This window comes from Solanum pennellii, chromosome 6, assembly GCF_001406875.1.
Source record: "Solanum pennellii chromosome 6, SPENNV200".
Taxonomy (NCBI): domain Eukaryota; kingdom Viridiplantae; phylum Streptophyta; class Magnoliopsida; order Solanales; family Solanaceae; genus Solanum; species Solanum pennellii.
Genome location: NC_028642.1, coordinates 48003864 through 48018113, shown reverse-complemented (window position 1 = coordinate 48018113; position 14250 = coordinate 48003864). Strand labels below are relative to the sequence as shown.

The following is a 14250-nucleotide window of genomic DNA, read 5'->3' as shown; positions in this document are numbered from 1 at the left end:
ATACTTTTTATGAAAATCGTGACTCTAGTAACAATTTCTTTTTCACTTTTTAAGAACATCATTCACTTTAGCACTTAAACACTTTTTATGAAAATTGTGACTCCGCCGCACGTTCTTTTTCAAGTCTCACTCCACTAGTTGGGTGTTAGGGGAGAGAGAGAGAAAAAACAACATTTATTTGTGTGGAGTGCAGAGAGGGCGGCGGAAAAGTACGGCGTCGGCTACAACTTGCAAATCATCCACTGCCAACTTGCTATTAATTTGAAACATTAGTCAAAACAAAGACTTGAAAATGATTTGTATTTTAATCATATGTACATTTAACATAGACACTTTTAAATTTATATATTATGTGATAATATACAAAGTCATTCATACCCCACTTCTGTTTTTAGCAACTTATGTTTATCACGAGTGGTCTGCCTGTCTTTCCTTTGTCAATTTCATTTTAACAAAACAAGTTGTGTTTAAGGTAAAGCGTGTAGTAATACATGAAAGTTTTTTTTCATGTTTTCTTTACTTAATAGGTATGATGAGAGAAAGACATAGTTATTATCTTCGATAATCACGATGAAAATACATGTTAGCTTAATATCAAAGGACATGATCGATAGATATCTGTTAATTATAAGAGAAAATCGAAAAGAAAATTGATGTATTTAATAACGTTGAAAAATAGTTGCTCTCGAAAGATTAAAAAATGAAATATATTAGTTTAGATATTTGTCTTTCGAGATTGAAACTCAAGCTATTCCTATTACTAGACCATTCATGTTTTTTTTACTCAAACACATCAACTAACTTTAATTTATACTTTCCTTTGCGGTTTTGCACTTTGAAAACAAGACATAGGAAGGTGCATAATTTCAAAAAATAATATCTCTACCTTTCATCGTAAAATATAATGCAAGAATTCAGAAAAAAGAAAAAGAATTTCAATTTATAAATATGTCAATCAATCAAATTATTTGTTCAAGCTAATAAGTCAAGCAACAATGACGGAACAAGAGCTAGCCATCTTTCCAAATCTTTTAAGTTAAACGTAGGGGCAGGGTTTCTTTCTATTTAATTAGATCTGAAATTCATTTCCTTCTTCCTAAATGACAAAAAAGTTCTTCATTTTTAATTCATAATTTCACCCAATAATTAATGGTCAGATTTGAAGCGAATCTAAGATTTTTAGGACATGGATGCATCACTTAGGACATGTGAACCATTCAGACTTCTTGTAGTACATGTACTAGCTAAAATATAGTATTATACAAATTTTAAATTATATATATCCATAAAATATTTAATTTTACGCAGAAACCACATATTTCCGTGCCCTATTTTTTGTCTCTAAATTCATCATTGGATAAACCTATAACACCCAAAAAAATAAAAATAAAAATGAAACCCCACTGTATAGTGAGACATTTTGGACAAATATCATGCAAACGTAATCCAAATCATATAGTATGAAATTGTCAAGACTGTGATTTTCCCTGTATATCACAACACCACTTGCTAAAGCTTTTTTTTTAAATGAGGTAAGAGTTGTGATGGTAAAATGACAAGGAAAGAGCATGACAAAACTAGATTGTATAGTATGATATAATATAATAATAAATCATATAATTTATTATAACAATATATCATGATCAGTACTCAGTGGGGGACTGACAAAAATCTTCTATTTTATTTCATCGGTTGGAAATTATTCTTGTCGTTCTGTTATTGGTTTTTTCGATAGATCTCTTTTTAATATTTGTGTTTATACGTTGTGGAGTGCATATATCTGATTTTGATATTGTCACTTAAATCAGTGTTCATTTTAATTTTTATTTTATAGTGTAATGTAGGTTACTAAATTTAAATAAAAAATAGCTGAAATCAGAAAAATGTAATTAAACTTCAACCAATAAAAGTTCAAAATAAAAATGACGGAAATGCAATAATTCTACCAAAACTTTAGACAAAAATGCATTATTTTCACTCACATATCAATTTAAATATTTGGTGTTATCAAGAGTCAGAGACTAATTTTGCACATTAAAAATATTTGTAGTAGGTATATGTATAAAACATTTAAATTGTGTATAAGTTCCACCCCGCAATATTATCAACTTTTAAACCGTCCTTAGTTAACTCACTCCACTAAACAAATTATTTTCTTTATTTATTTTTATTTGTCACTATTACATGCCCTTAAAAATAATGATTGGACACCTTGAATGACAGTTTCATACATATTTATAACGTAAAACTTATTTTTTTTAAGAAAATAAAAAACACTCGACCCTTTGTTCGAAAGTGAGAGACCAGCGAAAACATTTAATTACGAAAAGAAGGTACATAATTCAATGTGTTGATCGTTTAATTGATGTGATAAAAATATTGATTTCAAAATTAAAAAAAAATAAGCTTATGATGTTTAATTATGAATGTAAATTAATTTTTAATTATTTAATTTAAATAAAAAATTAAAAAAAATTCTCTTAAAAATCATACGATCTATCACATCTCGCATACCAAATGATCCGAAAAGTTGAATAAATTGTTACTTAGAATGATAGAAATTGATGGTGTGGACAAAAATGGGGATCACCACAATAAAGGACCACTTTTAACTTATTTATGTGTAGGACGATAACACACATTTAAATCAGAGGACTGACTCATCAATATATATATAACCAAAAAAAATCCCCACCACCATAAGATTTTTTTTTTCTCGAAATTTATATTAAAATTCAAATAAATTTAAATTTATGTTAAAAATTTCACATTAAAGAATAGACACTCATTTTTCATACCTAAAAGGATTCGATTTTACCATCAAAGATTATGATGGAGTGATAACTCGTCTCTTAGCTCTTTATTTTTAATTTGAAATTTACATTTAAATTTTTGAAAAAATGATTTTTTTCAAAATTTTTACAATAGAAAAATAATTTTATTTATGCGTATTTGAAATGATTAAGTTACGAAGAAATGATTTTTATGGCTATATAAATCTCTAATATATCTTAATACTTTTTTACAAAAATAAAATTTTAAAATATCACAAAATCAGTTTTATGACCTGTTAGTTTCTCAAAGCATACATATCTAAGTTCAATGTGAATATAATTTAGACGAATAATGAGATAAAATTAGAAGTCATTTGATACACGGTAAAAATAATAATTTAAATATAAAAAATTAAAATTATTTAATAAATTTCTGCCCCTAACTTATTATAAGAGCTTATCTGAATTCCACCTATCCATAAAATTCAAGAATCTTGTAGGTCCAAATTGTTCATGATTAGAGTCAAATATTTATAATATTTTACCTAACTTTAACTAGGCAATGAGTCACGTTAAAGGCTTATGCGTCTTTCAACGTGGCTGCATATTTTCTTGACCTAAAAGTACAATTGCACTAAGAAAAAATATTTTAATCCAATTATTAAATATATTTTTATTAAGTTAATATGTATGGATAGATGAAGTTTCTTTTTTTGTTTAAATAATGTTTAGAAACAGTAATTGTGACAGAGTTAAAAGAAATATATATAATGCGAGTGTACCAAATCAAAAAGATCAATCAATGAATTGATTTGATATTTAAAAAATTAAACATAATTGATTTAATTTGATATTTGACTTTTTAAAAAAGTTAAATCAAAATCATATCAATCCTATTAAATATATGTAAATCAAATACCAAATCAAGTTAAATATACTTTATTATTTTAAATATCAAATCAATTTAATAATCGGTTTTCTTTGATTTGATCACACTTTGTCTATTAATTACGGTACTTTATACACCCGTATATATTTCTATCTTTTGAACAAATATAATATAACCATTAACAACATAAACATTTCACCTAAACAGTACCTAATCTCAATAATACGCATAAGTCATAACCATCTTTTAGAAACATTAAACAATATCATTTTTTTTTACCTGTTCATATTATTATTCTGATTAAATTTGGATGACACACTACACGACTTATTCAAGAGTGTGTTTCCAAAATAATTTTTTTACATACTCAAAACTCAAATTCAAAACCTCTATTTTTACATACTCAAATTCAAATTCAAAATCTCTAATCTAAAGTATGAATAATTTCTCTACTGCGTCACAAAGTCGGATTGGTGTATCACTATAAATTCATTGTAATTTCAGATGTCATGTTATCCTTACAAAAGTGTAAGAATTTGGTGAAATAGGAATGACATAATTAAGAACTTACTAGATGCATAGAAGAAAACGATAATCTACGGCGCAGAAATCCACTTGATTTGACTCAAGATTAGCCAATCATATTTGAGATTCGAATATGCTCTTATCTTTTAGAAGAAAAAATAGCAACTTATTCACAATATTATTATAAAATAATTGAGTTACTATATTCTGATTACGAAATGTGTAAACAAACCAAACATTGCTCTTTTTTTTTTCTCACAAATTCATTCTAGGAATATGCTCACACCTTTTAATTTGAGGAATCACAAATCACAATATGCATTCATTTATTTGTTTTTTGTTTTTTTCAATCTTAATAAATTCATTAGTATATGTGGCACTCCTAGCAACGTTAATTCACTAATTATTGACACATTAGATTATCTCCTTCTCATTCAATTCCAACTACCACATTCACACCATAAAAGTTCCACATCTATTTTTTTAAATTTAAATTTATTTTATTTTATTTACTTAATTATTTAACAAAATATAAAAATAAAGTGGGTCCCTTCATTTTTGTCATAAGTAACGACACAAAATTACCGAGCGTGCATCTACCTGGTATACGTGTCTATTTCCCCGAGCCTAATCCTCCCGAACCAAACCGAACCAGAAACTTCCACGAACCCGCCGAGCCACCTAGTCCCTTTTGACACTTGTGTCCAAAAATCAGTGCGTAAGCAGTGACCAAATGTAACCCCCCACCCCCCCTCAAACTCAATTTTTGCATACGTGTCCACTTTTTTTTTGATATAATTTTATTTTTTCATTTAATTTCTAATTATTTTAACACGTTTTTTCTAGATCCCTTCAGCTTATCTTCGCCACGTGTCCTTCTTCCGTTTTCTATATATTTAGTTCTCTCCCTTGTGACCGAAGTTTCAACTTTCAACCGTTTTCCTATTCCTTCAATTCTATTCAAAGAATTCAGAAAATTCAGATAACTCTGTCTTTAGACTGAAATAAGAAATTTATATTTAAAAGAAAAAGAAAAAATGACAGCAGCTGAATTGCAGTTACCTCCAGGATTCAGATTTCATCCAACTGATGAAGAACTTGTGACGCATTATTTATGCAGAAAATGCACTTCACAGCCAATTGCTGTACCAATTGTAGCTGAAATTGATCTCTACAAGTTTGATCCATGGGATCTTCCTGGTAAATTAGTTTTTGTTAGTACTGAACGGTTGAAAATTTCTGAAATTCAGATGGATCTAAATTTTTTTGTTTGTGTGTTTTGTGTTTTAGATTTGGCATTGTATGGAGAGAAAGAGTGGTACTTCTTTTCACCTCGAGATCGGAAGTATCCAAACGGTTCACGACCTAATCGAGCTGCTGGAACTGGATATTGGAAGGCTACTGGTGCGGATAAGCCGATTGGAAATCCGAAAGCGGTGGGAATTAAGAAAGCATTGGTGTTTTATTCTGGTAAAGCACCTAAAGGAGAGAAAACTAATTGGATCATGCATGAATATCGTCTAGCTGATGTTGATCGATCTGCTCGGAAGAATAACAATAGCTTAAGGGTGAGTACAGAACAGATTAATAATTTTTTTTTGACGATCTAGACTCTGTTTTTCCGATTGATTTTTGACGGTTTCTATCTCGTTTACAGCTGGACGATTGGGTTCTATGTAGGATTTACAACAAAAAGGGATCGATTGAGAAGAATAGGAAAATGAACAATACCTGCTACATGGATACAGTTGGATCTCCAGAAGACAGGAAGCCGGAGATTCTACCACCGCTACCTCCACATCCTCAGCCGCAGCAATTGCACAACGATTTCTTCTACCTGCCGTCCGATTCAGTTCCGAAGATGCACTCCGATTCAAGCTGCTCGGAACACGTACTCTCACCGGAATTCACATGTGAAAGAGAAGTGCAGAGTGAGCCGAAACTGACAGATTGGGAGAAAGCTACCCTCGATCTTCCATTTAATTACATGGATGCCACTACCGGCGCCACAACGGTGGATAATAGCTTGTTAGGTTCTCAGTTTCAGAGCAGTTATCAGATGTCGCCGCTGCAGGATATGTTCATGCACCTGCACAAGCCTTTTTGAGTGGGGCCCCAATGGATTATTTTCAGCCGCAAGTGTCAAACGAGACTTTAACGTCCGTGACTTTGCACGTGCCGCCGTAGTAGAATAATAGTAGTAGCATCTTCTGCGTTCACATTGGCAAATTGTGAAAACAACATTTGTATATGTAGATGATGAAAAAAAAAACTATTATTAGCAATTAAAATAAAATTGCAAATATGAAGGAAAAGAAAAACACCCTAATCAAGTTTATATAGTACATAATGATCATGAGACTTTTTGTACTACATGTGAATGTACTTTTAGTGAATGGGTGTTTTATGAAACTTTCATTTTTATAATTAGTATTTTGGTTGATTCACTTTTGAATTTGGCTTTGGTGATTGAGCCAAATGCAATAATATCTTATCTATTTCCTTGACTTCTTTGTTTAGTGAAATTATCCTACTTCGTCTGTGTTAGGCTTTATTTCTCTTTTATCGGCTCAATCTATTTGAATGGTTGAGATCTTTTAATGTATATTTGAATGATTTTTTAATGTGTACTTGAATTTTTGTGTAGATTTGAGTACTGAATGATTATAGATTGTTCATTTTTAAATACAATAATTATTTTAATTTAAATAAAACAATAATTAAATATTTTATTAACAAAATATTCGGAAAAGAATTATTCTTTGATAGATATTAAGAAATTTAAATAATGATTCGATCACTTGTTGAGAAGTGCGAACCATTGTTAAACTGAAAAAAGCAAAAATGCTCTTAAATAGGTTGAAATTGAACCAAACATGCTCTTCAATATGATGTAAAATTGAACATATATGCTCTTTATTAATAGTTTTGTCTAAAATAATTTTCATACTATATTCAACAATTTTTTGTATTTGACTCTCAATTTAGGACTTCACTCCATACCGGAATAGGAGATCCGCTCGCAACCATGATTCGAGACTTAAGTCACAACCTCAATCCAAGATTTGAATAATTAACTTGACTCATACCCTTAAATCAAAATCTCCTTAAATCTCGATCCGGGGCTACTCACAATCCCAACTTAAATATGAAACCTAACTCCTGATTCTGATCCTAACTCAAATTTTAACTTTCGACTTTGGATTCTCGACTCAAGATTTGAAATCTGATCTCGATCTGAATTTTGACTTTTGGTTTGATCCTGACCTTAGATTTGACTTGCAATCACAATTAGAACCTAATTCTCTCGACCTGACTAGGGTGTTGCATTATTTATCATATCTCGTTCGAGGTTGGAGCCAAAATGTTGGGTCCAGTGGTAAGGTTGGAATAGAGTTTTGAAAATGTTATTCTTACTATAGATAAGGAAGTAATTTTTTAGAATTTGAGAAAAAATAAGTCTATTTGAAAAATATTTTTCAAACATTTAAATCAATTAAATATAATAAAATTGTAAAATATTTATTGAAAAGTATTTTTCTCTACCAAACACACCTCAAATCTTTGTAAGGATAACTAAGTCGAAAATTGAAATATTGTACTCTAATTTGTAGCAAGAAAAAGGCAACCTCATATTCAAACGTAACATTTAAAGGTCAAGTTCGTAAAATTGAAGATATTTCATTAATAACTAAGGTGAAATTTGAATATAGAGAACTTTCACACACATATATATGAAAAATTATGCGGTTGAGCAAACTTATACTACTTAATAACTTATTATAGCTATAGTTTGTTGTAATGATCACTCGCGACTAACATTATACATTAATTATGTGGGATGACCTTGAGTTTTGTATAATTAGTCATTTTTGTAAATGTATAATCCATCAGAATATACAAATACATATGTATAATATACAATTATCTAACCGATAATTTATTCTAGATATTCAAGTGGATTCATGTGTCTTACTCTCTCGCTCAACTCTCTCCTGTATATCATGCATGCTTGCCACTCTCTTCTCTCCGTGCATCTGTGATACCAGATACATATATCTATCGTGATTTACATGTATATGTAACACATAGAATATCTCGCATGCCTCCCTCCTTTTCTCGCTCGTATCTCTTTCTTTCTCGTTCACCTCTCTCCTTATTTTAGTGTATTTGCTAACAAAAATATATATATCAATGTATATCTTATTTAAAATCTGATGTGAAATTATTAATTAGTGAAACAATATGTAATTATTTCAAACTACAAGGAAAATTAGTAAATATAATAGAAATATATATCTAATTAAGTAATTTTTCTAAAAAATAATAATATATGTTGGGCTATGAATTCCACTTCAAATATTATGTCCATGGTCCAAGGTGTCAAATGATATAAGAATATTTTGAAAGTATTTTGGTAGATGGGCCTAATGTATGCACATGTCAACGTATAGCTATTGTAAAGAATTGATTTGGGCTACTAAACAGTGTTCTTGATTGGGATTTCGTTTTGGAGATCATTTGGATAAACTTAAAAATTAGTATTTAAAAAGTAATTTTTCCTTTTTAAAGTTAAATTTAAATAATTTTTAAGCCAAAAAATAAAAGTAAGGAGGCATTATTTTGGTTTTTAATTATATTTTAAATTTATTTAAATTTTGTTTTAAGTTATTTTTAACTTTGTCAAAAATTTCAAAACTAAAAATAATTAAAAATATATTTATTCAACTTTTAAATCAATCCAAACATGCTCTTTTTAATCGATTCACTTGAGATTGAATTCTACATTACATATATGATACTATATTATAAAGATGGGCTAATTAGGCCATAGATTCATCTTACAGAGAATGTTTCAGGCTTTTCAATTGTCTTATGAGTTATATTCATGTTAATTACGAATTGCATGAATTAAAAATTTTAAATTTTAAATTTTAATTTTTTTTTAAAAAAAATTAATTAATTGAAAGTACAATATGTAATTTTTTTTATTTCTTCATTTGTCAAATAAAAAAGAAAAATTGAATAGGTACGAGCAAATGGATTCAATGTTAGTTATTACATATTTTATGATTTTAATTACATATTCACAGCATGAGATTTTACTTAAAGTCTTACCTCAGTCAATGGTACTTATTATGGTACGATATGTCTACTTAGTCCTAACTCCTAAGTTAGGGAATATTTATATCTTTTAACGTAGTACATAAAAGTATTATTAGAGATGATTAATTTTCAATTGTGCTAAATATGTATTTTTTGCGATAATTGACACTCTTTTTTTCATATATGTTTTTAAAGTCTTTACGATGTTGGTTCTAATGTTATTTAACTAATATCGGTAAAGACTTTAACACTCTTTATTTATGTCAATATTTATTGCCGTTAAAGTTTTTTTTTTGTTATAGTGACATTGTTTTTGTACCTCCATGAATTATGTACCAAAATTTAAAACTTCATATGTTAGGCTATTAAATCGTATATTTACTCACTACATCAAAAATGATTTCTGGGGCACTAAGTGCTTGTTACGTTTCTCCAAAGTTGGAGTGTTATATAATTGATATTATCTTTTTTGGGTGAAAAAAAAAACTGGGAATTGAATTTATCTTTTTCACTTGCAAAGTTTTGGTTATTTGCTTTATTATTTGAATTTGGTTTTGAACCATTTTCTTACCTTGCATGGTGTGTCTTTATTCCCTAACCTGAGCTTGTAATTCTTCTAATTCAACATCACCATCATTTATTTGACGCCTTGAAGGGATGTTCGTGTGGAGCTCCATATCAGTTGGTTTAGTTTGATTTTGAAGTTTATTAGTTTAATTTATCGATGTGTAGACATACATGCTAAATCGTTATGAAATCATTAAGATATTGACTTACAGATTATTGGTTATTGATAGTTATCGATTAAGTTATCAGTTTAAAAATTAAAATTTGACACAAATGTATAATTGATGAGGGCTAATAGGAGTATGAATAATTAAAGGACACGCGCATCACCAAACATATTTAAATAATTCACTTATCCTGAACTATTGAAAATGGTCCAATTATTCATCACTTTAACATAAATTAGAGAGAAAATATATAAATTGAGAAATTACTTAATGTATGATATTTATAGAGTAAAAAAGGTGGAGCTACTTGTAGAATTCCATGACCCAAAAGTTAGAGGCACAACATATAAAGCTAATGCCATTGAATCCAGCTTGATTTGCAAGGAATTGAAACTCATTTTGAGAACGCTCTTTTCCTCCAGAAGTTTGAGCCAACATGATCAAATCAGTTTGTGAAATAACAACAGAGGTATGCATAGGATCGGGTTGAACCGGTAGAATGGCCTCAACAACAATCACTTTTCCATTTTTGGCTGGTGTAGACTCATAACAGTTCTTCAGTAACTCTACACACTGACTATCGGTCCAGTCATGAAGAATCCACTTTCATAATATACATCATGATAACAAAAATTGTCAATATTTTAAAAGAAACAACAACGAGCTTCTTTTTCAGTTTCAGACCTAAACTATTGGAAGTGTCAGTTTCATACCTAAACTATCACTTTTTAGTTTGAGAAACACACCTCTCTCTCATCATGATATGTGTAATGCACTCTCTCTCTTTTATTTTAAAAAATTTCCACATTACACTCCACATGGACAAAATATTCAACCTTGACAAATAACAAATAAATTATTAGTATTAGTTAAAATTAAAAATTAAAAAACTATTATGAAAAAATAATATTTTCTTTATAAAATAAAATGTAAAGTATTTTTCTTACCTCACATCATTTTTTAAAGTTTTTTATTTTGTTTAAATTTCTTTTGTAAAAGTATTTCATTTTTTACTTCATCTCCTCCCCCTCATCAAATACTAATTTATATATTATTTTATTTTCTTAAAAATATAATTCTACCCATCCCACTTAACCCTCCGCTTTCAATTTTTTTCCCAGTGTTTAGGTATACATATCGAAAATATTTTTTACTTGCCGCCACAAGACTTTTTATATTTTTTAGTTGTTTATGTTATATTCGGTACACTAGTAGAATTTTTTTTCTAAAAACATATGTACGTGCATATCTAACACAAAATAAGAAAAACGTAAAAAAAATTAAAAATTAGGAGCGAAAAATTAAATAGGATGGGGTAGATTTTTTCAAATGAAATAATATCAATTTCTATCGAGGGGAGGAGGGGGGAGGGGGAGGATGCAATATGAAATTTTTAAAAATATTTTATAAATGATTTTTTTAAAAAAAGGATGGGATTGTCGCGGGGGAAGGGGGGTACGTGGAGGAGGTGGTGGAGTGAGATAAGAAAAATAATTTAATTTTTTATATGGATAGTAATCTTTAGTTATTAATTAATATTAATTTTTTATTATTTAATTTTTATCTAGATAAAATATTTTATCTATGTAGAATGCCACGTGTCAAAGTTTTTTCATAAAAAAGAGAGAGTGCACTACACACACCACTGAGGTGTGTTTCTCAAACTAAAAAGTGATGGTTTAGGTATGAAACTCACACTTTTAATAGTTTAGATATGAAACTCAAAAAAAGTAAATAATTTAAGTATGTTTTTGACACTTATCTTTTAAAATACTTATTTTTCTGATAATTTTTTTTGGTACTAGTTTCTTAATTAATATAAGGCAATGTACCTTCATAAAAATAGCATCTCCTTTTGGAACACTTTCAAACATATCTCCTCCAACATGTTCTACCCCTGCAATAATTAGTTTTAAAAAAGGAATAATTTTATCATGTCATTTTAGCTAATTTTAAGTTATATCAAGGAGAATTTAATCGACCTAACTCACCCTATTCAAACCTAACACCAAAAAACATCATTTAGGCATGTTTTTTTTTCTCTAGGCATGTGATTAGTGACATTAAAATATCCAAAAAATAATAATGATGAAATCGTGTAAAAAAAAAATATTGTAAATTAACAAAGTGATAATGAAAATGATCATAATTTAAAAGTACTAAATCATGCTAAAATAAGTTTAATAAGTATTAGCTACATACTAAATATTAAATGAAATTAAAATTTGATTATGTATTTTAATTGTCTAACCAATGTAAAATCAAAGAACAAATAATCAATATTATTTTCATTATTAGTGTTAAATTGATTTTCTTTTTTGCATTAGTATTAATTTGATTTTAATTTAATTTTTATTATAAATACCAACATCTGTGGACTATAATCTTTATAAAACCATTCAAAATTTTAAATTTCGAACTTGAAATAATATATTAAAAGATAAAAATTATGAAAAAATATAAGAAATATTTAAAAATTATATAAAGTAAATATTTTTATGTATAAAATAAAATTTTAAAATTATGTATATAATGTCGGGTTGATTTGGTCTCGGATTGTTTTTTTTTAGTTAAACCAACCCAACCCAAATATAGTCAGGTTTTTTTTTGCCAATACCATACTAAGTCAAACAGACCACTAGTTGGATTTTTTTTCCGATCCGACTCGATTTTTGCGATTTAATTTGATTTTTGATTTAATTTTGTACACCCCTACTTTTCAGCAATTAAGTTCCAAAATAAATCTAGTTATTCTATTAATGATTTCCACAATAATTAGGAATTTTATATTAAAAAAACATAATTAGTTTGTGACATGAATGAATGCTCTTTTGGGCCTATTATCTAAAAAAAAAGAAAAAAAAAAGAGAAAGGAAGGTACCTTCATAAGAAGGGGCATGTTGAACAACATGAGGCAAGTCAAAATTAGTGCCCTTAATGGTTGGGTATTTAGTTGTAATCATGTTGAGGTTTATTCCAAGACCACCTCCAACATCAACCAAAGTCTTGATGTCCTCAAAACCATTGTAAGTGTCAAGTACATTTTTCATCACAAGAGTTGTATGACTAATCATTGCTTTGTTGAAAACATCACTCAATTTGGGATCCATCTTTTGATACTCAAATAAATTTACCCCATGCATCCTCTCAAATGAAAATCCTCCTTCAAGAACCGTATCATTTAATCCAAACCTGTGATTAATTTCATCGCAAGAGTAGAGTACGTTGTGTGACTAATAATGATTGACATGACTATTTCTATTAATTCATAGTTATTTTTGAAAAATAGTTTAAGGAATGAGTAATTAATGGTAAAAGTAAAATATGGAAACAATGATTATTTTATCTTGATATATTATATTAAAGATTGGTGAGCGTTTCATTCTCCATATTGTAATCTCCTTTAGTAGGTGTTTGTGTTGAAGGTATACTGTATAGTGTAAGACAAAATAATAATTAGACAAACAAATTAAAACATGTAAGATACGGTTTAAGTCAGAACAATTACCATGTGTTAATGATTACTTTATGTTGAAGCAAAGCCAAGAGTGGCCCCAAAGATGCACCATCCTCATTATCACTAACAAACATCTTGCCCACTGGTGAAAGACCATAGAGTCTAACATTATTATTATTATTAATGGAGCAAGTGAGCAAAGAATATGTAGCCAACACATAAAGCATTCTATCTAACATATTGGCTGCATCAATTGGGTTGTTGCAAGGCATCTTAGAAACAATTTGAGAAGATGAAAGTTGAGTATCATTAGCTTTGGCTAAGATCTCAAATACATTCAATTCAATTGTTGAATGTAACACAAAGGGAAGTACTGATGATGACAATAATTGCATTGCATATGTAAAATTCCCCTCTTTTTCTGAGCCAATACTAATTGGTAATTGATTGTTTGCCATGCCTTAGCTTAACACTTTCTTAATTTCTTCTAGCTAGTGCTATGTCCTTTGTATATTGTGTCTCAACACTCGCACTCATATATATAAATACAAAAAATAATATTAGGTAGGGAAAGTTGTATAAAATAACAAGCTATTAATTCAAATTATATGTTATAACCCCAGTTTTATTTAATTTTTATCCGTAGCAAACACTTGTCATTCACCCTCTCTCTCCAAAAATCTCGTTCGCCACTCTCTCTGATTTCGCTCGCCGCTGTCCCTCGCCTCTCTCACTTTATACGAGTATAAATGCACAAATTCGATT

General features: G+C 28.8%; 2 protein-coding genes across 2 annotated transcripts; one reads left to right on the top strand and one right to left on the bottom strand.

The window, feature by feature from the left end:
- Window positions 1-5109: 5109 nt before the first annotated feature.
- Window positions 5110-6730, top strand: LOC107021026 (NAC domain-containing protein 2). The gene is made up of 3 exons (XM_015221596.2): window positions 5110-5388; window positions 5479-5756; window positions 5846-6730. The coding sequence occupies exons 1-3, from the start codon at window positions 5226-5228 to the stop codon at window positions 6293-6295; spliced, it is 891 nt and encodes a 296-aa protein (XP_015077082.1). The 5' UTR covers window positions 5110-5225; the 3' UTR covers window positions 6296-6730.
- A 3457-nt stretch (window positions 6731-10187) lies between these two features.
- Window positions 10188-13943, bottom strand: LOC107022387 (caffeic acid 3-O-methyltransferase-like). Its single transcript, XM_027917954.1, has 4 exons — window positions 13554-13943; window positions 12910-13261; window positions 11861-11925; window positions 10188-10631 (listed from the first exon to the last, which is right to left on the bottom strand). The coding sequence occupies exons 1-4, from the start codon at window positions 13941-13943 to the stop codon at window positions 10332-10334; spliced, it is 1107 nt and encodes a 368-aa protein (XP_027773755.1). The 3' UTR covers window positions 10188-10331.
- Window positions 13944-14250: the final 307 nt, after the last annotated feature.

Bases quoted from the DNA above. Each gene is read 5' to 3' on its own strand.
- LOC107021026 (XM_015221596.2), top strand. From the start codon at position 5,226: ATGACAGCAGCTGAATTGCAGTTACCTCCAGGATTCAGATTTCATCCA. The intron at 5,389-5,478 runs GTAAATTAGTTT...TTTGTGTTTTAG, and splicing joins TGATCCATGGGATCTTCCTG to ATTTGGCATTGTATGGAGAG. The intron at 5,757-5,845 runs GTGAGTACAGAA...TCTCGTTTACAG, and splicing joins AGAATAACAATAGCTTAAGG to CTGGACGATTGGGTTCTATG.
- LOC107022387 (XM_027917954.1), bottom strand. From the start codon at position 13,943: ATGGCAAACAATCAATTACCAATTAGTATTGGCTCAGAAAAAGAGGGG. The intron at 11,926-12,909 runs GTACCTTCCTTT...TAATTATTGCAG, and splicing joins ACATGCCCCTTCTTATGAAG to GGGTAGAACATGTTGGAGGA. The intron at 10,632-11,860 runs GTACATTGCCTT...ATATTATGAAAG, and splicing joins GAGATGCTATTTTTATGAAG to TGGATTCTTCATGACTGGAC.